The sequence below is a fragment of the Cibotium barometz genome, chromosome 60, assembly GCF_041138505.1.
Source record: "Cibotium barometz isolate CiBa-2024 chromosome 60, ASM4113850v1, whole genome shotgun sequence".
In the NCBI taxonomy this organism is placed as follows: Eukaryota; Viridiplantae; Streptophyta; class Polypodiopsida; order Cyatheales; family Cibotiaceae; genus Cibotium; species Cibotium barometz.
In genome coordinates, this window is record NC_141105.1 from 24950372 (window position 1) to 24975947 (window position 25576).

At 44.0% G+C, this 25576-nt stretch overlaps 1 protein-coding gene across 1 annotated transcript in view; it reads right to left on the bottom strand.

Annotated features, from left to right (window-relative positions):
- Nucleotides 1-25576, bottom strand: part of LOC147605161 (alpha-1,4 glucan phosphorylase L isozyme, chloroplastic/amyloplastic-like) — a 148135-nt gene that overhangs the window by 95997 nt on the left and 26562 nt on the right. The window contains 2 exon segments of the mRNA XM_086794326.1: nt 4818-5228; nt 5351-5468. Of these exon segments, the coding sequence (XP_086650452.1) occupies nt 4818-5228; nt 5351-5468 (529 nt within the window).

The following is a 25576-nucleotide window of genomic DNA, read 5'->3' on the forward strand; positions in this document are numbered from 1 at the left end:
AAGTTTGCAACTACTTTCTTTTATGACATTATTGTGTATTCAAAGAACGAAGATGAGTATTGAAAGTACTTGGATATGGTATTTCAGGAATTGTGGAAGCACAAGTTGTATGTGAATGGCAAGAAGAGTGGGTTCTTTTTGTCAGAGATTCACTACTTGGGCCATATAGTGTCCAAAGAAGTGGTCAAGATGGACCCAGATACAGTCAACGCTACTATGGGATGGCCAAAGTTGACTAGTGTGCATGCAATTTAAAGTTTCCTTGGCTTATGTTTTGATTACAGAGGTTCATTAAGTGATTTGCCGCGGTAGCAAGTCCACTACATGATTTGACAAAGAAAGCCGTCGGATTTCAGTGGGCCAAAGCTGAAAAAGAATCCATTGAAGCACTAAAGTTTTATGCTAGCAAAGGACCAGTATTGATTATTCCAGATTTATCAAAACCATTTATGGTAGAGTGTGATGCCTCGGGAGATTGCATTGCAGCAGTCTTGAACCAAGAAGGCCATGCCATGGCCTATTGGAGTTGAAGACTTCAAGGAGCTGAAAAGACCACACGAGAAAGAATTGACGGCATTAAAGACTTGGAAGCACTATCTTATGGGTGTTGCGTTTGTTATCAAGATGGATTATCAAAGTCTTAGGTATTTTATGTCTCTACCTAAGATATCAGAAGAGCATATAAGATGAGCTAGTTATTTGACCCAATTTCATTTTCACATTATGCATACCCAGGGTAAAGACAACAAAGTAGCAAATGCTCTATCTCGAAGACCCTTGAGCCATGAGGTTTCAATGGGTTACCATATGGATTTCATTTTGATGAAGGATCCTTATGCTACCAAAGAGGATTTGGTGACTTTTTATGTCATCAAGAAGGGTTTTCTTATGATAAAAAAACCAGGTCATGTGTAACACAAGGAATTGAGGCCAATGGAAGGGTGCCGTGCTCCTCCCTACATGGGCCATAGAGACACCTTGACTACACTTCAAGCTTTGGAGAGCTATTTCTATTGGCCTACTATAAGGAAGGGCATTGAACTTTATGATTCGAGAATGTTTGGTTTGTCAGAAGGTCAAGTTTGATTGACAAACACCAGCAGGATTATTGCACCCATTGAATGTTCTATGGGATGGATTTTATCTTTGGATTGCCAAAGTCAAGGAATGATAGTATATGGACCTTTCTCAAGATACCAAGAAGATCAACCATGTTTTTTATATCGGTTGGACCTTTCAAGTCATTGGAGAACACATAATGCCTTCCATGACAGTTTATTGAAACCATGTACAGGTTACCCTCTAAGGAGCCTGTTTTGGAGGAACCACCAGGGGTGAAAGAGCCAGAAGAGATTGTGTTATTCTATGAGAAAAAGAGGAAAGAGGTGATCAAATCCTCTTGAAATTCAAGAATTATTTGCCTACTGAATGCGAAATGGATACCAAAGAAGTGCTTCTAGGACTATCTAGATATACTTCGAGCTTATGAAGAAATGGTTCCACATGTATTTGAAGTACAGATATGGACATCTTGCGATCAAGATATATTCAAGAGAGGGATTGTGCCTCTAGCTCTCTTCATTGTATATATATATATATATATATATATATATATATATATAGGACTAGAACTAATCATTATTCTGCTTATATAATGGTTTACTTAGACAAGCTCTAGTTTGGGTGGCAACGCTGCCCGATAGCCCAAGGAGCAAGATTTGTATATGAAAGGTAACGATGCCAGATGACCCATTGGATGGCAACAATGCCAGATATCTTGGACTTCGCAGTCAGGCGATCATTACGACCAAATCGCCAGATGACTGTATTGGATTTCGCAATCCGGTGGTCATTGCAACAAGATGTCCCAGTTGACTGTATTGGATTTCGCAGTCAGGCGGTCATTGCGACCAGATGGCCCAGATGACTGTATTGGATTTCGCAGTCGGGCGGCCAATACGACCAGATGGCCCAAATGACTATTAATGAACTCTCGGGCGGTCCTAGTGACTAGATGGCCTTGCGGATAGTCTAAACGGTTTCCTCGGGAACCAGATGGCTCAGCACGGTTTCAATGAAACCAGGCAAGACAATTCATGAACAGAAGGATCATTACTTGTGCATTGCATGCTAATGTATCTTTGAATTTCTAACTTTGTGTACTGTTTTTGATGTGTGGACAATGCTTGGATTTATGGCATGTGATAGTCCACTGGGACCCAGACTACCTAGCCAATACTTGGAATACCCAATAGATGCGAATGATGCATACTTGTTTGTTGACTAGCTTGTGTATAGTTTTTGCAAAAGGTGAGTATGCATTTATTTTAACTAACACATATGACAGGCCATGAGGATGTACTATCAAGAATAAAGCTATTGGTCAAAGAAAAGGCATTGAAATGTTGCTAGATGAGCAGATGACACCACAGATATGGGGAAAGACCAGATGCACAAGCTCACCAAATGGGGCTAGTACCTTGAAACATATGGAGGTACATGATGTACTTGGAACATATGGACATATTTGGAACATACGGATGTGCTTGGAACACTTGCAATCCGCAATTGAGGACAATTGCGATGTAAGAGGAAGGGAATGTAACTATTTGGTCCTCCTAGGTCTATTTCACATGATGAAACCATGCCCAAACACCAGACAGGTGGAAGAAGACATGGGGACAAGGTCCATGAGGTTTGATTAAGAAAAAGCACCATTCTTGGTCAAAAAGTAGGAAAAAGCAAAAAGTCAAATAGGTTTGACTGCGAGCCAAGGGCACCATTGGAAAGAGGAGACTGAGCCGGACCAAAAAGTTAGAAAAGCAAAACAAGAACTTTTGACCAAAAGTTGAGTAAGATTTTATTAATAAAAGTAAAAAGAGCAAAAGCAAAGACAAAAAGGAAAAAGCGAAACATAAAAAGGCAAAGCAAAAGCATGGACAAGCTTTTGGTAAAAAGCAGAGCCCTTTTCAAATTTTAAAAGGTTTGAACCTCTCTTGTAGCATCATGAAGGAGATCGTGGAGTGTGTGTGGGCATCATTATGATCATGGAGAGCTTCTTCTTCGCCATCAACACCTCCAACTTGTTTTTAGATGTAAGGTCAGCCCTAGGCTTGTATGGGCATATGCATGGGCGATACGGACATGTACGGGTAGAAATTTCAAAACCCTAAAAACTGCTTTTTGGAGGTTTTTATAGCCCAAAAACCATTAAAACAGGTTTTATATCAGTTCTCTTGCCAAAAAGAGCTTTTCCATGGTTTTCCTTCATTGACAAGGTGTAGGAGTTGTGGAGATTACTCATGGGTTTGGACTACTTGAACTTGGGCACTGAGCTTGGACATGAACATGGAACTTGGACATAGAGCTTGGACATGAACATGGAGTTTGGATATGGAACATAGAGCTTGGATTTTGAACTTAGATCTGGAACTAGAACTTGGATTTGGACTTGGACTTGGATCATGGACTTGGATTTGTTTCTGGACTGGGATTTGGGTTCATTGGACTTGGATCTGGTACTAGCCCGATGAGAGATACTTGTGGGTCATCCCCATGGTGTGCTCGGCATCAGAGATCTTGTGCCTAGACATCGACATCGACTTGGATATCCTACATCGGCATCTCTGTTTGTTTTGTATTCATTGATTGTATTGATCATGGCCACTGTACCCGTGGATTGTTCCTAAATAAATTCCTGAAAGGGGGTGGGGCTTGTTCCCCACTCAATGTATTGTACGTGCAAGATCCCTATTCCCTTCTCTCTCTCCCTTCTCTCTCTCTGTATCTTTATATCTTGGACACATGGTTGTCTGTCACTACACGCCCCGCTGAGCTTACACAAGAGAAGCTCGCAACTTGAAGACTACATACAAACTTCAAAGGATGCACAGAAGACCAGAGCAAGCCACAGACCCCAACGGATCGATCGCACGCAAGATCTTGTCAATGTTAATCGCACACATGGAAGGCTGACTATCTAGGAGACTTAATTGACGAGTTGCTAACAGCCCAATGTACTTGTTTTTGTAAAGTAAGGTCACTCGTTGTTGTGACAATTTGGGTGCAGTATAGTACCGTTTTGGTAGAGAATACAACAATTTGTGCAAGTCAAGCAAGAGTGTTGTTGGTAAATTTATGTTATAGAAAAGATGTCGAATGATGGAATAAACCAGATTGTTGTAGAGAAGCTTGACAAGAAAAACTTCCATGCTTGGAGGTTCAAATTGACTAGTTTCCTGATGGGAAAAGGTTACTAGGACTACATTGAAGGTGAACATGAAGAGGCACCGGAGATTAATCTGATTGCTACAGATATAAAAGAGTTCAAGGATTGGAATCAAGGAGGAAGCAAAATTTCAGTGGTTCTATACTGCTGCTTTCCATTATACTTAGCCATTTGTTCACTGCTATTTCAGATTTTCCTATCACTGCTAGGGATGCTAAAAGACCTAAAGCCTTCCACATATATACTTTTTGAAAGCATTGGGATAAGAATGTCAATGTTGTCCAGAGGCCTGGCATGACTTTAAAGTAATTGAAAATTTTATCCGGAGGGACAAGTTTTCGAGAAATTGTGTTGACTCAAAGTTCTTTTCATGAACAAAATCCCTTGCAATGTCATTATTCTATGATACAAGCTGCTTTGTTTGCTCGAAAAAGATGCATGCTTTTTCTAGAAACTCATAAACTGTACCCTGTCATTGAATAAAATATGTTTACCATTAGCTTCACAGAGTATCTCATTGCATTGAACACCATGAGTAAAGAAAATTTTCAGAATCATCACAACTCAAGGAAAAGGAGAAAGCATCCACCTTGTAAAAATCATCAAAGACTTCATTTTTTACAATCTCGCTATGAATGGCTGCAACTCCATTCACTGTATGTCCTGCAATAACACACAAATTTGCCATGCGCACCATTCCAGGAGCCTTTGCTGTACCAACTTCCAACTTCACACTAACTTCCTCTTCCAACTTCACACTAACTTCCTCCGCCAACTTCATACTAACTTCCTCTTTGGAAGCCTTTATATCAGTTCCGTCTTCATCTTTTTCCTCATTTTTTCCCTCAAGAACATCTTCCACTTCTTCATTTGAGGTAACGAAGAAAGAACTAACAGAGGGAGGCAAATCCACATTTTCGAGTATTCTCATCTTCAGTATTGCCTTCTCAACCTCCTCCTTATCGGTCAAAGTTTGAGCCTCAACAACTGACAGGATAAACTGCACACATAAAGTCTGAGATTTAAGCTGCCAACTAATTAAAGCCAAAACAAAACCTGACAAAAATACGTCCAAATACTGACACCACTTTGCTGCATGCAGCAATAACTAGTAATAATCACCTGTTCATCAATTTTCTCTATTATTTCAACGTGCCTTGGCAAAAGCTTTTTCATGATTTCCAACGGCCATTTCTCCAATGCTTCCGGAAGGACTGTGTGATTTGTGTAGGCCATTGTTCTGAACAATTGCATGAAAAATCACTTTTCAACCAAAAAAAAACTCTCTCTCTCCCATATCCCATGATTATTGTACCCTATACCTGGCATAGTTGGATCTGGATTTTCTATCTTGTATAATCTCAGAGTCTGACATCTTAGCTGTCAGTTTTCAGTTTTAGTTTACTGTTGCTTTTTCTTATTTCATCCATGACAAGATTTCATGGACACTATGTACACATCATTTTAGTCTCATAGACCATTTGGGTCTTTTGAAGACGTTAATATAACTCTCTCTCTCTCTCTCTCTCTCTCTCTCTCTCTCTTGGGGACCAGATCTCGGAGTGGATGATTGGCAGTACAGAGAGACTACAAGTGATGATGCTCTCACGTATGATCCAGTGTAAGCCATTGGTGCAGCATGAGATCGTCATAGCTGAGTTTGGAGCATCCCCTCTCGTTCATAGATGCACTATTTCAGACCATCACTTACATACAGCATGTATATACACTGGCTGTGGATCATCTCCCACATGTGGCTCTTGAGTCCTCCATGCAGCTTACCCGAGAAGGGCACAGCAAGTCTTGGTATTCATGGATGCATAGCCACCAGAAACATTTCGGGGTTTTTGATGTTTCGAGGTTTTTGCGGTGTCGGGACAAAACGTTTCGCCTTTTGGCTAAGAAACGCGGAGGTTTCGTAGTTTTTTCTATATAAATACAATAAAATGGTTTAGAACTTGTAGTTTGTAGAATTATTTGTAGGCCTACCTAGTGCTAGCTAGGCACTTAAAATATGGTCAAAGCTTAGGCAATTGTGGTCACAATTGGGCAATTGGGGAGTTGTGGAATTGTGACTCGTGAGAAATTGGTGATTTATGAGAAATTGGGCAATTGAGAATTTAGAGAATTGGGAATATTGGGAAATTTGGGAGAAATTGGGGGAGAGGATGTTTGGGCTGCAGGTCATGCGCCAAGAGAGAAAGAAAGTTGTATTAACGTCTTCAAAAGGCCAAAATGACCTATGAGACCAAAAGGTTACATGAGGTACATAATCCTAGGTACAAAATAGTAATAAAGAAAGATAACAAAAATCTAGAACTTTAAAATTTGATCTAGGTACATGAGCAGAGAGCTCTCATATCACCCTAATACATCCCTCATGGGCCGCTTGTGATGGGAGCGTGACATGTCGGCGGAGAACCTCACGAATCTGTCTCTGTGTGGCGGAGGGTCCTGATGCTCTGGGTCAGGGACGTCTGGCTCACAGAATGGATGAAGCTCTCTCACTAAGAACTCCTCTGGGGCGTGGAGCTGGAGCGTGGGTACGGGTGGTGGGCTCTAATGTCAAAATCCATTGCCCACAACATTTTTAAAAAAAAACACTTAGGCAAAATTTTTAAAAAAGAATTTGTTTTTTTTAGAAACGAAAAAAAATCCCTATTTTTGAAACACGTTTCTAGCATTTCGGCCTTTCGGAGTTTCTCAGCCCAGAAACGCGTTTCCTTGTGACTATGCATGGATGGTTGGCTTGTTTGACAGAAAAATGGACCGCCTCCTCTCTTCGAGTACAGTCTTGTCGGGTCATTGATTTCGTAGACCAGCGATGTCTAGGGCTCCATTTGATTGAGCTGTGACGCGAAAGCAATCAGCTATGCAGAGAGGCACAGAGGCAGACCCCAAATACCACACAACCCACCATCACAAGTTTCACAGACCCTTTGGTTTTTTGTAGACGTTAATATAACTTTCTTTCTTTCTATCCCTCTCTCTTTTGGGTGCCTTCAATGCACGGACAGCGGGGATATAGGTGCATATGTATGATTTCCATGCAGACTCGATCATGCCTTTAGAGATAGACCCTAGAGAGATCGGCGAAAATAGACCCTTGAGAGATGGGGTTACATCGGTCATCTCAAGATGCATGGTCTGTTATAACATACAACGAATGATTTCTAGACATGGGAGCCACGAATAAGCTCCTTAATTATAATGAGATGTCCCATTGGCCCACATCGGACAGCCTTACTTGCTTCCCACATGGAGAAGGGTCAAGCACTGAGGATTACTTGATTGGATCTCCTGCTTTTATATGCAAGACATCCAGGACTTCACCATCCCACCACCACCTATTGGGGTTGATTACACATACCTCGCTTTCACAATTTCTTGCATATGTATGCCACCCATCCCCACTCCCAAAATTCCACTCACCTTCAACATTGCCCATCTCCACCGTCACAATATATTTATGTTCTATCATCCATGAATTGACCCAAGACACTTTCCCTCACACTGGTTGCCCTACCACAAGGCCCCCTTGTGAGCTCACAAACACAAAACAGGTGGTATAATGATATACTCGTCCAGAAGTCGTACCACTTGATCACGGGGTCTGGGAATCGTACCACTTGACCAAGGACTCGGGAGTCATACCACTTCATTCGAAGGACCCGGGAATTGTACCACATGGTCCTATTGGCACAGATATAGGAATTGTACTGCTTGATTTACCTTGTCACCAAGCTTTGAGCATAGTACCACTTGAGCCACTAGCTCACCACTAGAGCTAGCACACCTAGACTCCGTGAATCATACCACTTGAGTCCACTAGTGTTAACATATCCATGGATAAAACTAGCCAAACAAATAACTTTTATCAACAAATTAAAAATTATTACAAAGTTAATCTGAAACTAATCCAAAATGGTGATAGTCACTCCAAGGTACACAAGATGAGATGATCTTCACCTAGGTTCCTCTATATAGAAAAGAACAACCAACTCTCTCTTGGTAGGAAGTGTTAAAGACCATGATCTTGGTTTCGCAAAGATTAACTGTAAGGTCTCGGATGTGTCTCTAACCTGTATAGAATCAAAGATCAGAACTATGTCATGCACAAAAAGCAAAATGGGGCACATTTTCTTGAGCCGAACTTTGAGCCTGTGCCCCCAAAACTTGCAACAAATGTTTAGATCTCATCTACATACGACCCAAACAGTGTATTAGAGAGTGGGTGCCTGCTATGTTGTTGCTTGCTTGGTTTGTTTACGTGTCATGCTAAGGAGCTAGAGACGACCGGAACTATGCAACCCCAAGGCGAGTGGAGTGACTTGTTTATTGACATGTTTACGTGTTGGCTTAGAGCAATGAAACTCCATTAAAATTGTTGTAAATAATTTAAAACCTTGTAATTCCTCTTTGTGAGTAATATGGGCAGGTACTTTTTTTTCAAGGACCGCCCATGTGATAGGAAACCTTTTTTATTTTTACTTTGTAAGTTTAGTGTTTTGTATCCTTTATAAAGAGGGATAAATCTTTATTAATAAAAGAAAATCTCTATTAAGCTTTTATCCCCACACAAAAAACAGATTTTATATTTATATCGGCTAAGCCCTCTTTGTAAAAGCATCGGGTACTACTATCGCATCACCTTTTCTCCATCATCAACCTCAATTCCGCCTTCTTCAACAAAGGAGCGCAACTCTAAAACTGCCCGAACACAATATGGCTTCTGCACAGCCAATCATACCAAACTATACGAACACCTGTTGTCATCAGCGCTAATCTAAAGTTGTCGTACCTACGCACTATCTACTGTAGGACAGTACCGTATAGTACGCTTTTGTCACTGCTACTGGACAATACCATTGTGAAGTCCTTCCCAATATATGCTCTAACCACAGTGGAAAACAAGGTTAGTATAAAACCAAAGCATGAGGTAGCAAGCTAGTTCACCTCCCAACCAGACCAGAATCTGCCTATCTCCCCGACCCAAGGCTAGGCCTCCTACACAATCCCATGGGCTCATGTTTAACTCTGGCATCCCATACCGCCAAAGCTTGCCCGAAGACCTTCAACACACCAACCTATGTACTCGCCATGTGCACGGCATGAGCGTGTACCTTTAGTGGTACATCCGCACAACTATGTCTCCTAATAACCTAGGCACTCACATATATAGTGATCATCACTATGCCATAAATAGCTAACCTCCTATACCATTATGCATGTTTTATCAATCCAAGAATCCTCACTAAGTATCTACCTCATAGTTACCAAAAACAGAAACGGTCGACCCTCTGGAAACGAAAACAGTTCGAAGATAGGAAACGGAAACAGATAAGAAACGGAAACAGGTAGGAAATGGCATAGCCTTTTACTTGAAAATTAGTGAAGAAAACTAGGAAACAAACATGGAAACATCATTGCAAAATAAGATACATTACAAGATACACATTAAACATTGCAAATGTTAGAATTTAGAAACCTTGAAATAAGAATCAAGATACATTGCAAAATACTAAATAGAAATGAAACTTCATGATTCGTTACTCATCTAACTTTCCAAGTCTTGAGATTTGAGATCTGTGATGAAAATACTGAAGTCTCATGAAGAAAAGAAGTACAAGGCACAATGCTCAATGAAAGTACGAAGAGCTAAATCAAAAATATCAAGAGTTGACTCAAGACTCAAGACTCAAGCATAAGTTATATCAACATCAACATGTGGACTCAAGTTGTCATCCTCCTCCTCCTCCTGAAGGGCCTGCTCTGCTATAAACCTCTGTGGATCCACTAACCACCTCATATCCATAATCATCATACTCTGACTCAGAGGAAGAAGAAGGTAACTCAACAAATGCCTCTAGCATAGGACATGCTATCTGGCCAAGAAGGCGCAAGTGCAAGTTTGCACTCACAAAAATAAGATCACTAACTTTTTGTGGGCCTAGTCGATTCCTCTTCTTTGATGCAATGTAGCCAAGGGTGCTCCACAATTGCTCAAGAGGAGAGGATGAGCATCCTTGACTCAGAATGCATACTGCCAACCATTAAAGCTCATGTGTACTAGCACCATAATCCTCCCACCAAAGAGCTGCACCCACCTCTCTCTCTGTGCATCAGCTGAGCCAAATCTACCCTGCCTACTCTTGTACATAGAAAGTTGATTCTTCACGGTCCTCCTCTACTGTGCATCTGGAACCAACCTCCCCAACACTCTCTCCCATCCCTTTGTTACCTCATTATCTGTCTCTTGTCCAAATCCTTGGAACTCTGGATCAAGCACAAATGCGCCTGCATGTAATGGTGAGTGGTAGCTATCCCACCGATCCTGGCACCTTTGAGCATCTTTCTCCGCCTCTCCAATGTGCCCCACCATTTTATCAAGTCCTTCGTACACCTTGCCAATGCAAGGCTCACGTGACAAAGTGCCAAACAGTGAAAGAAGCATCTGAATCTCCAATAGAACTAGCACTTGAGGCAAATGAGACAAATGGAGAGGTTGCATGTCCCCTTTGCTTAAAGGACATTGATTGAGAGCCACCACTAAAAGTAAAAAAGGAGGGGTCAACACCAACATTTCTTCTTCCATAAGGTTGTGGCTCATGCTCCTTTGCTAATGTTGCAAGCTCCTATTGTTTATCTTCTTGGATGGCTGAACAAAATCGTGTGTCATGCCTGGTTCATGAAGAAAATGAGCTTTCACACGATTAGTTGACCCTGTCTTTTAGTATCCACATAGCTTGCACTTCCATGATTTAATAGCTCTTTGTATTCATTTCCTTAGTTATTGAGGCCCTGTGTTGTACCTTTGTTTTCTTCATGAGAAATCTATGAACATGGCCAGCTGCTACTTCTTACTTGGATGCCACGTAGACATATCTAAACAAGAAGGTGCAAGACCTCAAGTGGAACCTAGTCCAATGTGAGCCCAGTCCAGGACAACTCAGCCACGGTTTTCCACTCTACGCGTTCGAGGTTATAGGTGTGCATTGTCCTACACATGAAGCAGTGTCATTCTGTACTGTGAGTCTCCCTCTAGAATGATGTCAGGTGTCCTGTGTATTTGGTTTGCAACCAGACGCCAGGCATTTGTCTAGAAGCACGTAGGTTGCTTGTAGGATGGGGTCCAGCCCATAGGGCTACCCCACAAGAGAGCCTTAGGCTGTTGCAGTGGGCATGGGGCAGGCTATGAACCACCCCAAGGGGCCAAGAGGGCCCTAGGCCTTACCCACCAAACCTAGAGAGGGCTGGGCACGCTGTCGGTGAAACTCGCGGCGGGTGCCCGGGGGACTAGGGCCTTTGACACACTTGTTGATGCCATCAATGCATATTAAAACATTTAAACATGGCCACAGCCTTAACACATATCCATCATCACTTTGCATAAAACATAAAGCTGGACAAAACATCCACAAATGCTGAAAATGGAGCTTGCACGTGTGACACCGCATAGAGGCCGGAATGGGCCGACCCCCCCCTTGGAGTATTTTATTACCCAAGGAGAATAATATCATGTACAAGCTTTGAGGGCCTTACTCTCCCCACGGGAGATGCCGGATTATCCATATACAAATGCCATAACACAGCCCAACACAAGGCAACCAAGCCGGAACATAGGCTGTAGAAATGCCGAGCCAACAATATAATCCATATACCTCCGTGTGGGTACTAATTCTTTCCCAAAAACCACGGGTCTTCATGCAATAGAAAGGGTACAGCAAGTACAACTCTCCATTCAGCCAGTACAACAGGTACAATGGCTGGTACAGCCAGTACAGTGGCTGGTACAGCTGATACAGTGGCTGGTACAACAGGTATAGTAAATACAGAAGCTGGTACAACCGGTACAATGGGTGGTATAGCAAGTACAAAAGCTGATACAACCAGTACAATGGCTGGTACAACAAGTACAGCAAGTACAAATGCTGGTACAACAAGTACAATGGCTAGAAATCATAATAAATGATTAAATACCCTTGCCTTCAGTATTTCTTCGCGATGGAAGCCTCCAAAACAGTCCCCAACAGCCGGTATTCTTCATGGGCAGCCTTCAAGTGAGAGAGAAAGAGAGTAGCCATCATTAGGGCAGCCTGTAACGGTGGTAGAGGCTAGTGTGCAACAAGAGAGCCTCTATTAATGAAGAGAGAGGGCTCCAATTTATAGATTTGGGCCTCCCATGAGCTAAAATGGCAAGAGAAGGCTACAATGACAAGTGGAGAGCCACACAATAGCTGAAGTGACAAGTGTGAGGCCACTTGTCTCACTTTGATCCACTTTCTAACAAGTGTCAGGCCACTTGTCTCACTTTGGTCCACTTTCTTGCCACATGTCCCAATCTAAGAGATGGGTCCTTCCATAAACTTTATCTCTAAAAATATCCCAACAAGTAGACATTCTGTCATAGGCACTTTGCCAACTCTTGGTATCTGCTCAATTCCAGATGTAATGACGCAAACAGAATTTCCATCGGAGTCAGGCCAAAAATAGCAACTCTCCTAAATTTTAGGAGTGTGGTCCTTTGTATTCTAGGATAATCCCCCATTCCCAAAGCTTGTACTTTCCAAATATTTAAACATCCTGGAATCCACCAGACCCCTTTCAGACTGGGAAATGTCCAGGCTGGTGACATCTACAAATGCTGGTACAACAAGTACAATGGCTAGAAATCATAATAAATGATTAAATACCCTTGCCTTCAGTATTTCTTCGCGATAGAAGCCTCCAAAACAGTCCCCAACAACCGGTATTCTTCATGGGCAGCCTTCAAGTGAAAGAGAAAGAGAGTAGCCATCATTAGGGCAGCCTGTAACGGTGGTAGAGGCTGGTGTGCAGCAAGAGAGCCTCTATTAATGAAGAGAGAGGGCTCCAATTTATAGATTTGGGCCTCCCATGAGCTAAAATGGCAAGAGAAGGCTACAATGACAAGTGGAGAGCCACACAATAGCTGAAGTGACAAGTGTGAGGCCACTTGTCTCACTTTGATCCACTTTCTAACAAGTGTCATGCCACTTGTCTCACTTTGATCCACTTTCTAACAAGTGTCATGCCACTTGTCTCACTTTGGTCCACTTTCTTGCCACATGTCCCAATCTAAGAGATGGGTCCTTCCGTAAACTTTATCTCTAAAAATATCCCAATTGGTAGACATTCTGTCATAGACACTTTGCCAACTCTTGGTATCTGCTCAATTCCAGATGTAATGACGTGAACAGAATTTCCATCGGAGTCGGGCCAAAAATAGCAACTCTCCTAAATTTTAGGAGTGTGGTCCTTTGTATTCTAGGATAATCCCCCATTCCCAAAGCTTGTACTTTCCAAATATTTAAACATCCTGGAATCCACCAGACCCCTTTCAGACTGGGAAATGTCCAGGCTGGTGACATCCTCCCCAGCTTCTTAAAAGTTATCCGCAACTTTAAGCTTCAAGCCATATATTCAAGATATAATCATGGCCCATCGATTGGGCGAGACGAGAGAGTCTCAAAAATCCAATATAACTAAAGAATCCATGTCCCAAAGAAATGGGCGAGACTAAATAAGTCTCCATAATACCAATATCAAAATCATGTCCCAAGATAAATGGGCGAGACAAAAATAGTCCCGTAAGTCCAGATATCATAATCATGTCCCAAGATAAATGGGCGAGACAAATCAGTCCCATAAGTCGAGATATCATAATCCATGTTCCAAGTAAATGGGCGAGACAAAATAAGTCTCCTGCCAACAAGACATCGGTCCACATGACCCTTGGCATAGACATAAGTCCCGTCATGTCCACTTTACCACTTGCACTCCGTGTTGGTACTCTGACCACACCCCTTGGATGAGAGGTGGGCTCTCAAGTAACAAGATAAAACAATCACTCACAGGCATAGATAACCTGGTGTTCCATAAGCATTTCTACTACACATAGTTTATAGGCATTTCGGCCACCAACTCACACTACCCTCTCAAATGCCCATGTTCCCTTCCATCTGCTCTCTATTGTTCCACCCACACATGGTAGAAACAATCTTCAAGAAAGCACGTAGGACAAGAGAACACTACACAGGGTATGTTGTGCTTGTCACTACCCTTTGAAGTGCCCATGTTCCCTTCCATCTGCTCTCTATTGTTCCACCCTCACATGGTAGAAACAATCTTCAAGAGAGCACGTAGGACAACAGAACACTACTCACACTTCCACGATAAAATTCTGTGAATTCATAAATCCTTAGATCAACAAGCTGTCTACTGCTCATGCTCTTGCTTCATATGCTATGAAGTGGCTGGCCATGCTTAATAGCAATGATGGTAAGTGTGGTCCCCACTTGAGATCTTTTCTCTTCCTTATTGATAAAAGGAAGCCTCCGCTTCCAAGGAAGTCTATGCTCTGATACCAATGAAACTCGCGGCGGGTGCCCGGGGGACTAGGGCCTTTGACACATTTGTTGATACCATCAATGCATATTAAAACATTTAAACATGGCCACAGCCTTAACACATATCCATCATCACTTTGCATAAAACATAAAGCTGGACAAAACATCCACAAATGCTGAAAATGGAGCTTGCACGTGTGACACCGCATAGAGGCCGGAATGGGCCGACCCCCCCCCTTGGAGTATTTTATTACCCAAGGAGAATAATATCATGTACAAGCTTTGAGGGCCTTACTCTCCCCACGAGAGATGCCGGATTATCCATATACAAATGCCATAACACAGCCCAACACAAGGCAACCAAGCCGGAACATAGGCTGTAGAAATGCCGAGCCAACAATATAATCCATATACCTCCGTGTGGGTACTAATTCTTCCCCAAAAACCACGGGTCTTCATGCAATAGAAAGGGTACAGCAAGTACAACTCTCCATTCAGTCAGTACAACAGGTACAATGGCTGGTACAGCCGGTATAGTGGCTGGTACAGCTGATACAGTGGCTGGTACAATAGGTACAGTAAGTACAAAAGCTGGTACAGCCGGTACAATGGGTGGTACAACAAGTACAAAAGCTGATACAACCAGTACAATGGCTGGTACAACAAGTACAGCAAGTACAAATGCTGGTACAACAAGTACAATGGCTAGAAATCATAATAAATGATTAAATACCCTTGCCTTCAGTATTTCTTCGCGATGGAAGCCTCCAAAACAGTCCCCAACAGCCGGTATTCTTCATGGGCAGCCTTCAAGTGAGAGAGAAAGAGAGTAGCCATCATTAGGGCAGCCTGTAACGGTGGTAGAGGCTAGTGTGCAGCAAGAGAGCCTCTATTAATGAAGAGAGAGGGCTCCAATTTATAGATTTGGGCCTCCCATGAGCTAAAATGGCAAGAGAAGGCTACAATGACAAGTGGAGAGCCACACAATAGCTGAAGTGACAAGTGTGAGGCCACTTGTCTCACTTTGATCCACTTTCTAACAAGTGTCAGGCCACTTGTCTCACTTTGGTCCACTTTCTTGCCACATGTCCCAATCTAAGAGATGGGTCCTTCCATAAACTTTACCTCTAAAAATATCCCAACTGGTAGACATTCTGTCATAGGAACTCTTGGTATCTGCTCAATCCCAGATGTAATGACGCGAACAGAATTTCCATCGGAGTCGGGCCAAAAATAGCAACTCTCCTAAATTTTAGGAGTGTGGTCCTTTGTATTCTAGGATAATCCCCCATTGCCAAAGCTTGTACTTTCCAAATATTTAAACATCCTGGAGTCCACCACACCCCTTTCAGACTGGGAAATGTCCAGGCTGGTGACAGTCGGCCAACCCAAGGGGCCTGGCTAGGAAGCCGACATGCCCTATGGGCCTTATATACCTTCGTAAGGTCAGAAAAATTTGAACTTACGAATTGAGAGATTTGAGAACGCTGAAGTAGCTGTTGGGGTATGCACACCCTCCCAAGATTATAACTTTGAAGAACAACAGCTGGTCACCACTCGGACGAAAATCAAAAGATTTGCATGCCCTATGGACCTTGCCCAGCCAGTCGGCTGGGTATGGGGGCAGCCCATACAGTCTGCACAAGGTTGTCCAGCATCCCAGCACATGCGTACAGTTGCCAAACTTTATCAAGTGTGAAAACGATGATTGAAATACCATTTTATGCAATTGGACCAGGTCAAGACGCTCCTAGCAGCTGGCCGACCAGCAGGTTTTAAAGGGTATAAATACCCAGCCTAGGATTCAGTCTTACTATCTCATTATTCACGAGTGTTGATGCGTTCCAAGAGGCAGGACAGCCAAGGGCAAGGTGCTCAACTAAGGAGGAGAAGTGCAAGTCAAGAACCAGTCTTTATTTCAGATTTACATCATTCTAATAAAGCAAATACACCATTCATGGTGGGGGCCCTACAGAGGGTATTCGGGACCCAATATTGTGTCCCCTTCTCCCTCTCTCTCTCTCTATTTTTTGCACATCTTCTCCTATGTTGTGCATTATATTCACCGTGAAAAGAGACCAAATATTAGGGTTTTGTGCTTGAATTTGCGGAGTATTCCATAGCACATTAGGAGTAGGGACAGAAAGTGAACCAGAGGAGAAAACAATGTTACCTCCTTGAACACTAGAAGTCGGAGAGTGAATTATACTCCTAGTCCCTCCTCTGTTTGGGTTCATAAAATGCCAGGGATCGAAGGTAGTTGATGGTTTACAGACCCATCTCTGGCACTGGTGTTTTCCCTAATTATGTGCCCTCTCCAAGGTTTGTGCCTCAACCAGGTATTCCACCTATGCTGAGTGCCCAAAACTTTATTCCATCTTATGGAGCACCCTCGACAGGTCCTACACCTATGCCTAGTCCTAGTGGATTTTCTGGTTTCCCTCCTCAAAACTTACACTCTGGATATGGGCACCAGCCATCTTGGACTCCCCCACCATCTTCCTTTCATGTTTCTATGTCTAGAAATGCTTTCACAGAAAAGACTCGTTTTAACGGGTCTAATTATACAACCTCGGCTAATCTTGTGGAACAAGTTTTCACTTCCCAAGGTTCGTGGAACCTAGTAAAGGGATTTGAACCAAAACCCCACCCTTCCCTAGCACCTCCTGAAGTCATCAGCCATTGGGAAGCTAGAAATGCAACTGTTATAGTGGAGCTCATGCAAAGCCTTCTGCTAGAGTTTCATTCTCAACTCCAGCAGTTCCCCTATGTCTCTGACAGATGGGCACACCTTGCAGAGAGAAATGCCGCATGTGATCGCACATGTCGCATTGATCTTGAGCATCAAATTCAAATTTTCTCTATCAAAGAAGGGAATGACCTGACCATCAAAGTTGCTGAATATCGGCGCCTTAACGCCGAGTATGCCACCACTGGTTCTGCCAAGTCCTAGGAAGACCACGTTATCACTTTACTAAACAAGTTGCCGCCTAGCTGCTTTACTTTTGTCACACAGACCGTTAGTTTAGAACCTATGCCTAACCTATATGAGTGTGAGTGCCAACTCTTACGCTTCGCTCTGTTGCATGACCAATTTCATCCCAAGAAGTCATCCTCTTCCTCCACTCAAGAGGGAGCCTTTGTGTCCAATACCACCTCTACTCAAAAAGGACGGCAAGGGAAGGGGACCAGCAACTCAGGAAATCAAGGCAAACCTCCCGGCAACAATATTGATTCCAAAATCCTGCCTCAACACCCATTCTCCACTGGCAAAATATTCCCAAAAAGAATAGATTTTGAACTTATTGCCAAATGCCTGGACATTTTGATGATGAGTGTGTGTTTAAAGCCAAGGAAAATAGAGGCAACGCCTCCAACCCCACTACCTCCACCCGCCAAAACAACCAAGGTGGTAGCAATGCCCCAAATTGGAGATCCAAAGGGGGTAGTAATCCAGCACCTACTCCGTCGGGCTCCCCTCCAAGGACCCAGCAACAAGGCAATGGTTCTACTTGGCTGCGTTCCTCTCAGTGGCGATCCATTGGTCAGGTTGCTCAAGCCCCACCTTCCCAGTCAGTTTCTTTCACCACCCCTGAAGAGATGTCTGACTGGCCTTCCCTTACACCTCATCCCGACCCCTCAGCCAATATTGTTCAGGTCACATTTAAGGTTGATTCTAGAAAGAAGAAGAAACAAAGGCCTAAACGAGGCCATCCGTGGGGGAAAGCCTCTGCCTTCATTCAGATCTGTCAGTTACCTGACAATCCTTCTGTGCTCATCATTGAGGCCCATCCAACTCTTCCCTATGGTCATCCTGTCACACTTGGGTAGTTGACAGTGGAGCTACTCACCATATGGCATGCAGTGCTGACATTTTCATCTCTCAGCGTCCCGTTAAGAGAGAAGTTCGATGTGGCAACAACACAACGATGCCCATAAAATCCATTGGCACTGTCTTATTTGACACCAACACACGAGTACTTATCTGTTGGGCATCTACTTCAGGACTACACCTCAGTGTTTTACTCCTTTCTCCTACTGGATTGATCCCCTACTTCACGACTGCACTTCAGCGTTCTTTTGCACCGGCTGCGGCTGGAACAGGCCGCCTACAACAAGCGGAACCTTTCCCTGCTACTGCTGAACTGGACGCCTACATCTGCAATGATCTTCAGCGTTTTTCTCACAAGTTGCTATTGCTAGTGTACAGGCCATATATATCTGCGTTTTCACCACAACTTATTTCTGCGTTTTTACATCAGCAGCCAAGCGCTTACATTAGCGCTTACATCTTAGCCCTACATCAGGCATATATCAACGCTTACATCAGGCTTACTTCGGGATTGTTATCTGCGTTTTTTGGGACAGCAGCCTTCTCTGCTCGTTCGGAGTCTCACATAGAGCTCCTGTACTGGACTTCATCATTTATATACATATCACCATTGCATGCTGTGTGATTTGCTCTGAAACAACTTTGGTTGTCGAAGATGAGGATTCATGTGATTTGAGACCAGAGTAGAGGCAATCTTTTATGCATCTTCCTATGCATAAATTCAATTTAGATGAGAATGACACTTTTGAATTAAAAATCAATATTGGGAGGTACTGGAAGAATGCCACAATGCAAGACGTTTTCACATGCATGAATGCCCATTTTTGGGTTTTCATTCATACATGCGCCCCAAACACAAAAAACAGAATGCTGTGCATAGGGAATGCAGGATGGGGAAAAAATGCAATGCAATGGGTTTTCACATGAGCTGTGCCCTCATGGGGTTTTCAGTGACTCATGTGCCCGATACAAAAATGATAAGAAATGTGAAGGGAGAGGAAGATCCCTCTCTCAATGTGCGGAGGATGATGGTGGTGGACCGATGCCGATCCAATCGCGAAGACGCTCGAGAATGGGGCGGTTGACGGACTTCGTAAGGATGTCTGCATGGTTGTCTGCCGTAGGAATGTACTGGAGTCGGATGGTACCAAGCTCAACTTGTTCCCTGGTAAAATGAAAATGGACACCCACATGCTTGGTACGGTTAGAAAAAATAGGGTTGCTAGCAAGGGCAATCGCACTCTGACTGTCTACGAAGATAATAGAAGCGGTGTCAATGGGGACGCGCATGTCGGGAGCTGACGAAGATACATAGCCTCAGTGGTGGCGTCATAGAGGGCCCGGTATTTGGCTTCTGTGGAAGAACCTGCAACGGTGTCCTGCTTTTTGCTAGACCAAGAGAAAGGGGCAGAGCCGAGGGAGTACAAATAACCACCATGAAATGGTTGAAAACCTTGGCTACGAAAAAATTTATCGATACGATGATACCACGCCCGGGGTGCTTGCTTAAGCCCATAAAGAGTTATATGCAAGCGAAAGACTTTGTCCTCAAGGCTGGGGAGCGGGAAACCCGGAGGTTGGTCAACGTAGACCTCCTCTTCAAGAATGCCATTTAAAGAGGCACTCTTAACATCCATCTGATAGACTAGCCATTTGTGGTGAGCAACTAGATTGAGTAAAAGACGGATTGTCGTCATTGTGAGTGTAAAGGTCTCGTCAAAATCAATGACTTCTTTTTGGCAAAAGCCTTGCATAACAAGCCAGGCTTTGTATTTGTCCAAGGTACCATCGGCTTTAAATTTGGTGTGGAAGATCCATTTGGTTCCAATGACCTTCTTATAACAAGGGTGATCCACAAGGGACCACGTGCCATTACGGTCAATGCTTTCGAGTTCTAGTTCCATAGCCTATTTCCAGGATGGAAGTTTGATAGCATCTTTCCACGATGTTGGCTCATCATGTGCCACATAGTCTACAGAAAAAACAGAGGTGAATGAGGCACGAGGAGCGAGTCCGAAGGGATATCAAGGGGAAGCATGCCAAAATCACGCATGGTTTGTTGATACCAGCGAGGTAAAGGGTCCCTCGGTGGTTGTCGGGAGAAGGAAGCCTCCTCAAGAGGTGAATTCTTGTTCAATTGGTATGCGCAGCAGAATGCGAAGTATGTCTTGCTCATCAAAGACGTCTCGACGAACGAAAACTTCCTTGGCTTAAGCTTGCCCCTTGTGTCATTCGGAGTGTGAGTGTATGCACGACACCCAAAGACACGAAAAATGGGAAACGGTTGGCTTTTCGCCAAAAAATGCCTCAAACGGAGTCCTGTGGGGAACAACGATCATGGGGCAACAGTTCAGAAGATACACCGCAGTGTTGACCGATTCTGACCAGAGGCATTTAGGCAACTCAGCTGCAAAAAGCATGGAGCGTGCCATATCCATCACAGTTCGATTCTTGCGCTCGACCACTCCATTTTGTGAGGGAGAGTTGGTGGAGGTGAGTTGGCGTTGAATGCCCTGATCTTGTAAGAACTTAGTAAATTGATGGGAGAGAAATTCACCACGATTGTCACTACGAGCAATCCAATTAAGACGCCCATTTGATTAGTGACTAACTGAACCCATGTGGAAAAGTATTGGAAAGCGTTGGATTTATGCTTTAGGAAATATACCCACATGTACCTTGAATAATCATCAACAATCAGCATGTAGTAGAGAGATCCATTCAAGGAAGGGGTTGGGGATTGGCCACTCAAGTCGAAATGAATCAACCTGAGGATTCCCGAAGCACAATGAGTAACATGTTGTGGGAATGGGGAGCGATGTTGCTTACCCATTTGACAGGGCTGACAGACATCCTTTGTCAGTTTGAGGCTGGGTATGCCTTCAACTAACTTGTCTCAAGATAGCTCGTAGAGTGTGGCATATGGTAGATGATCATAGCGAAAGTGGCATAGTCATTCAATGTCGGAGGAGGCTTGGGTCACATAGGCCCGAACCCGATGAAACTCTAAACTAGCAGAAGATGGCTCAGTTAGAAAAGTAGACATCCGATACAAACCATCCTTCTAAACTTGACCTCCGGCAAAAACAAGACCAGTAGTTTCATCAATTACCTCGACAACTCGTTTGTTGAAGTAAACGCCACCGTCGAGTTGGGTCAGCTGGGATACAGAAAGTAAGTTCAGACCTAAATTAGGGACAAGATAGACATTGTCCAGGGTAGCCTGGTTGGGGCCAGTGCTGGTGTCAAATAAGACAGTGCCAATGGATTTTATGGGCATCATTGTGTTGTTGCCACATCAAACTTCTCCCTTAACAGGACGCTGAGAGATGAAAATGTCAGCATTGCGTGCCATATGGTGAGTAGCTCCACTGTCAACTACCCAAGGGACAGGATGACCACAGGGGAGAGTTGGATGGGCCTCAATGATGGGCACAAAAGGATTGTCAAGTAACTGACAGATCTGAATGAAGGCAGAGGCTTTCCCCCGCGGATGGCCTCGTTAAGGCCTTTGTTTCTTCTTCTTTTTAGAGGAGTAGCTAGAATCAACCTTAAATGTGACCTGAGCGATATTGGCCAAGGGGCCGGGATGAGGTGTAAGGGAAGACCAGTTAGACATCTCTTCAGGGGTGGTGAAAGAAACTAACAGGGAAGGTGGGGCTTGAGCAACCTGACCAATGGATCGCCACACTGAGAGGAATGTGGCCAAGTAGAACCATTGCCTTGTTGTTGGGTCCTTGGAGGGAAGCCCAGCAGAGTAGGTGCTGGATTACTACCCCCTCTGGATCTCCAATTTGGGGCATTGCTACCACCTTGGTTGTTTTGGCGGGTGGAGGTAGTGGGGTTGGAGGCGTTGCCTCTATTTTCCTTGGCTTTAAAAACACACTCATCATCAAAATGTCAAGGCATTTGGCAATAAGTTCAAAATCTATTCTTTTTGGGAATATTTTGCCAGTGGGGAATGGGTGTTGAGGCAGGATTTTGGAATCAATATTGTTGCCGGGAGGTTTGCCTTGATTTCCTGAGTTGCTGTTCCCCTTCCCTTGCTGTCCTTTTTGAGTAGAGGTGGTATTGGACACAAAGGCCCCCTCTTGAGTGGAGGAAGAGGATGATTTCTTGGGATGAAATTGGTCATGCAACCGAGCGAAGCGCAAGAGTTGGCACTCACACTCATATAGGTTAGGCATAGGTTCTAAACTAATGGTCTGTGTGACAAAAGTAAAGAAGCTAGGCGGCAACTTGTTTAGTAAAGTGATAACGTGGTCTTCCTGGGACTTGGCAGAACCAGTGGTGGCATACTCCGCGTTAAGGCGCCGATATTCAGCAACTTTGATGGTTAGGTCATTCCCTTCTTTGATAGAGAAAATTTGAATTTGATGCTCAAGATCAATGCGACACGTGCGATCACGTGCGGCATATCTCTCTGCAAGGTGTGCCCATCTCTCAGAGACATAGGGGAACTGCTGGAGTTAAGAATGAAACTCTGACAGAAGGCCTTGCATGAGCTCCACTGTAACAGTGGCATTTCCAGCTTCCCAATGGCTGATGACTTCAGGAGGTGTTAGGGAAGGGTGGGGTTTTGGTTCAAATCCCTTTACTAGGTTCCAGGAACCTTGGGAAGTGAAAACTTGTTCCATAAGATTAGCCCAAGTTGTATAATTAGACTCGTTAAAACGAGTCTTTTCTTTGAAAGCATTTCTGGACATAGACACATGAAAGGAAGATGGTGGGGGAGTCCAGGATGGCTGGTGCCCATATCCAGAGTGTAAGTTTTGAGGAGGGAAACCAAAAAATCCACCAGGACCAGGCACAGGTGTAGGACCTGTCGAGGGTGCTTCATAAGATGGAATAAAGTTTTGGGCACTCAGCATAGGTGGAATGCCTGGTTGAGGCACAAACCCTGGAGAGAGCACATAATTAGGAAAAACACCAGTGCCAGAGATGGGTTGGTAAACCACCTAATACCCCAGAATGCTGGGTGGTACAGCAGTGCCAAAGGACATAGTGCTGAAAGATACCTGGGATGGGTAGAACCCATACGCAGGACCCAAAGGAGATGCACGCGGTGACGACTGCATGCCAACAATAGTAGGAAGAGATATGGGTTGGGAGGGAGGGTTTTGTGCTTGAATTTGAGCAATATTCCATAACACATTAGGAGTAGGGACAAAAAGTGAACCAAAGGAGAAAACAGTGTTACCTCCTTGAACACCAAAAGTCAGAGAGTGAATTATACTCCTAGACCCTCCTCTGTTTGGGTTCACAAAATGCCAGGGATCGAGGATAGTTGATGGTACCGTTTGTTGAACCTGTGCTACAGAAGAAGCTACAGAAGAAGATACCCAGGTAGAGTTAGGAACATATGTACTAAAAGGCACATACGAACCTGGCGCAGTCACCGACAGGGATGATGATGGATCTCCGAACGACCAAGGAGGTACATGTCCTTCCTGAGAAAAGGTCCCATACCGAAGTCCAGTTTGTCGGCTAGAATGAGAAGCAGGGCTCCCCAGTTAAGGCTGAATACCTGGGTCCAATACTGGCACGTTGGCTGTGGGCATGTATCCTCCTCTGGAAGTAATGGTTGATGAGCTCAGAGAAGAAAAACCATATGCCAAGGGTGTAGAGGGTGAGTGGGTAAAAATAGGTTGGTCGTCTACCAATGAAAGACCTCGAACAGGGCTCTCCAATGAATGAGGAGTCCCATCCTATGTGTGATCTATATCTGAATAAGGAGAGTCAATATCTGGTATGAAAGGCTGATCCTCCGGAATCGAGGGTAGACGATCCATGCTGTGTACTCTCAAGGTCTTCAATCCTTTTGCTCACGATAGCTCTGATACCATGTGAGGGCAAAAGAGACCAAAGGACCAAATATATGAAAGATCAAACACACAACATGCAATGGTGATATGTATGTAAATGATGAAGTCCATTACAGGAGATCTATGTGAGACTCCGAACGAGCAAAGAAGGCTGCTGTCCCAAAAAACGCAGATAACAATCCCGAAGTAAGCCTGATGTAAGCGCCGATATATGCCTGATGTAGGGCTGAGATGTAAGCACTGATGTAAGCTGCTGATGTAAAAACGCAGAAGTAAGCTGTGGTGAAAACGCAGATATATGCGGCCTGTACCAGCAGCAGCAACTCGTGAGAAAAACGCTGAAGATCACTGCTGATGTAGGCGTCCAGTTCAGCAGCAGCAGGGAAAGTTTCCACCTGTTGTATGTGACCTGTTCCGCAGCCGGTGCAGAAGAACGCTGAAGTGCAGTCCTGAAGTAGGCGATCAATCCAGCAGGAGAAAGGAGTAAAACGCTGAGGTGCAGTCCTGAAGTAGACGCCCAGCAAATAAGTACTCATGTGTTGGTGAAGATCATTAGGAGGCGCCTCATATTTATATGAAGGCAGGGTGCTGGTCGGCCAGCATAGGCAGTCGGCCAGCAGATAAATAATGTAAATGAGAAAATGGCCCTTTTTGGGCTGGGTTAAATATCCTTTTGGGTATATTTTCACACACGTTATATTCATCGCGAGTGATTGCTGAATTCATACTCACAAGGAACAGAAGGGATGGATGCTTGGAACGGAGGGAAACCGAGTCAGGACGGATCAGGAACGGAGACGACAGGGGACAGTCGGACGTCCCCCTGGAGGCGTCCCTCACAAGGGACGGTGTGTGTAGTTTTTTGGGAACCTCAAACTCGACTTGTACATGTGTACATGAGTGTTGTTCGTGTTGTGATGAAGTCATGGGAGCACCCATTGACTCAGTGTGGGCGTTGTGGATGCGGCAGTCAGGCTTCTGGCTTTGATGAAAGTGAATTTGCAGGAAAAAGATGAAATTCTGGAGAGACAGCTCGTCCGGAGCGTGTTATGCTGGAGATGGTGTCAGCCATTCGATTGTTTTTGTTTGTGTGCGCGTCCTCAAAAAGTAAGTGGGCACTCGTAGGTTGTATTGAAGGGTGTGTGGAGCATGAGGGCAATAGAAAAGGGAGCCATGAGCCTTTGCATTGGTGTGAAAGCAATATGGTGGCCAATTTTTAAAATTAAATAAAATAGAAAATAAACGTGGCCTTATTTTGGAAGGTGGCGTGGAAGATTAAGTTGCCGCCAGCTAGGTGCTTCTGGAAGCTGGTCGGCGCAGCTGG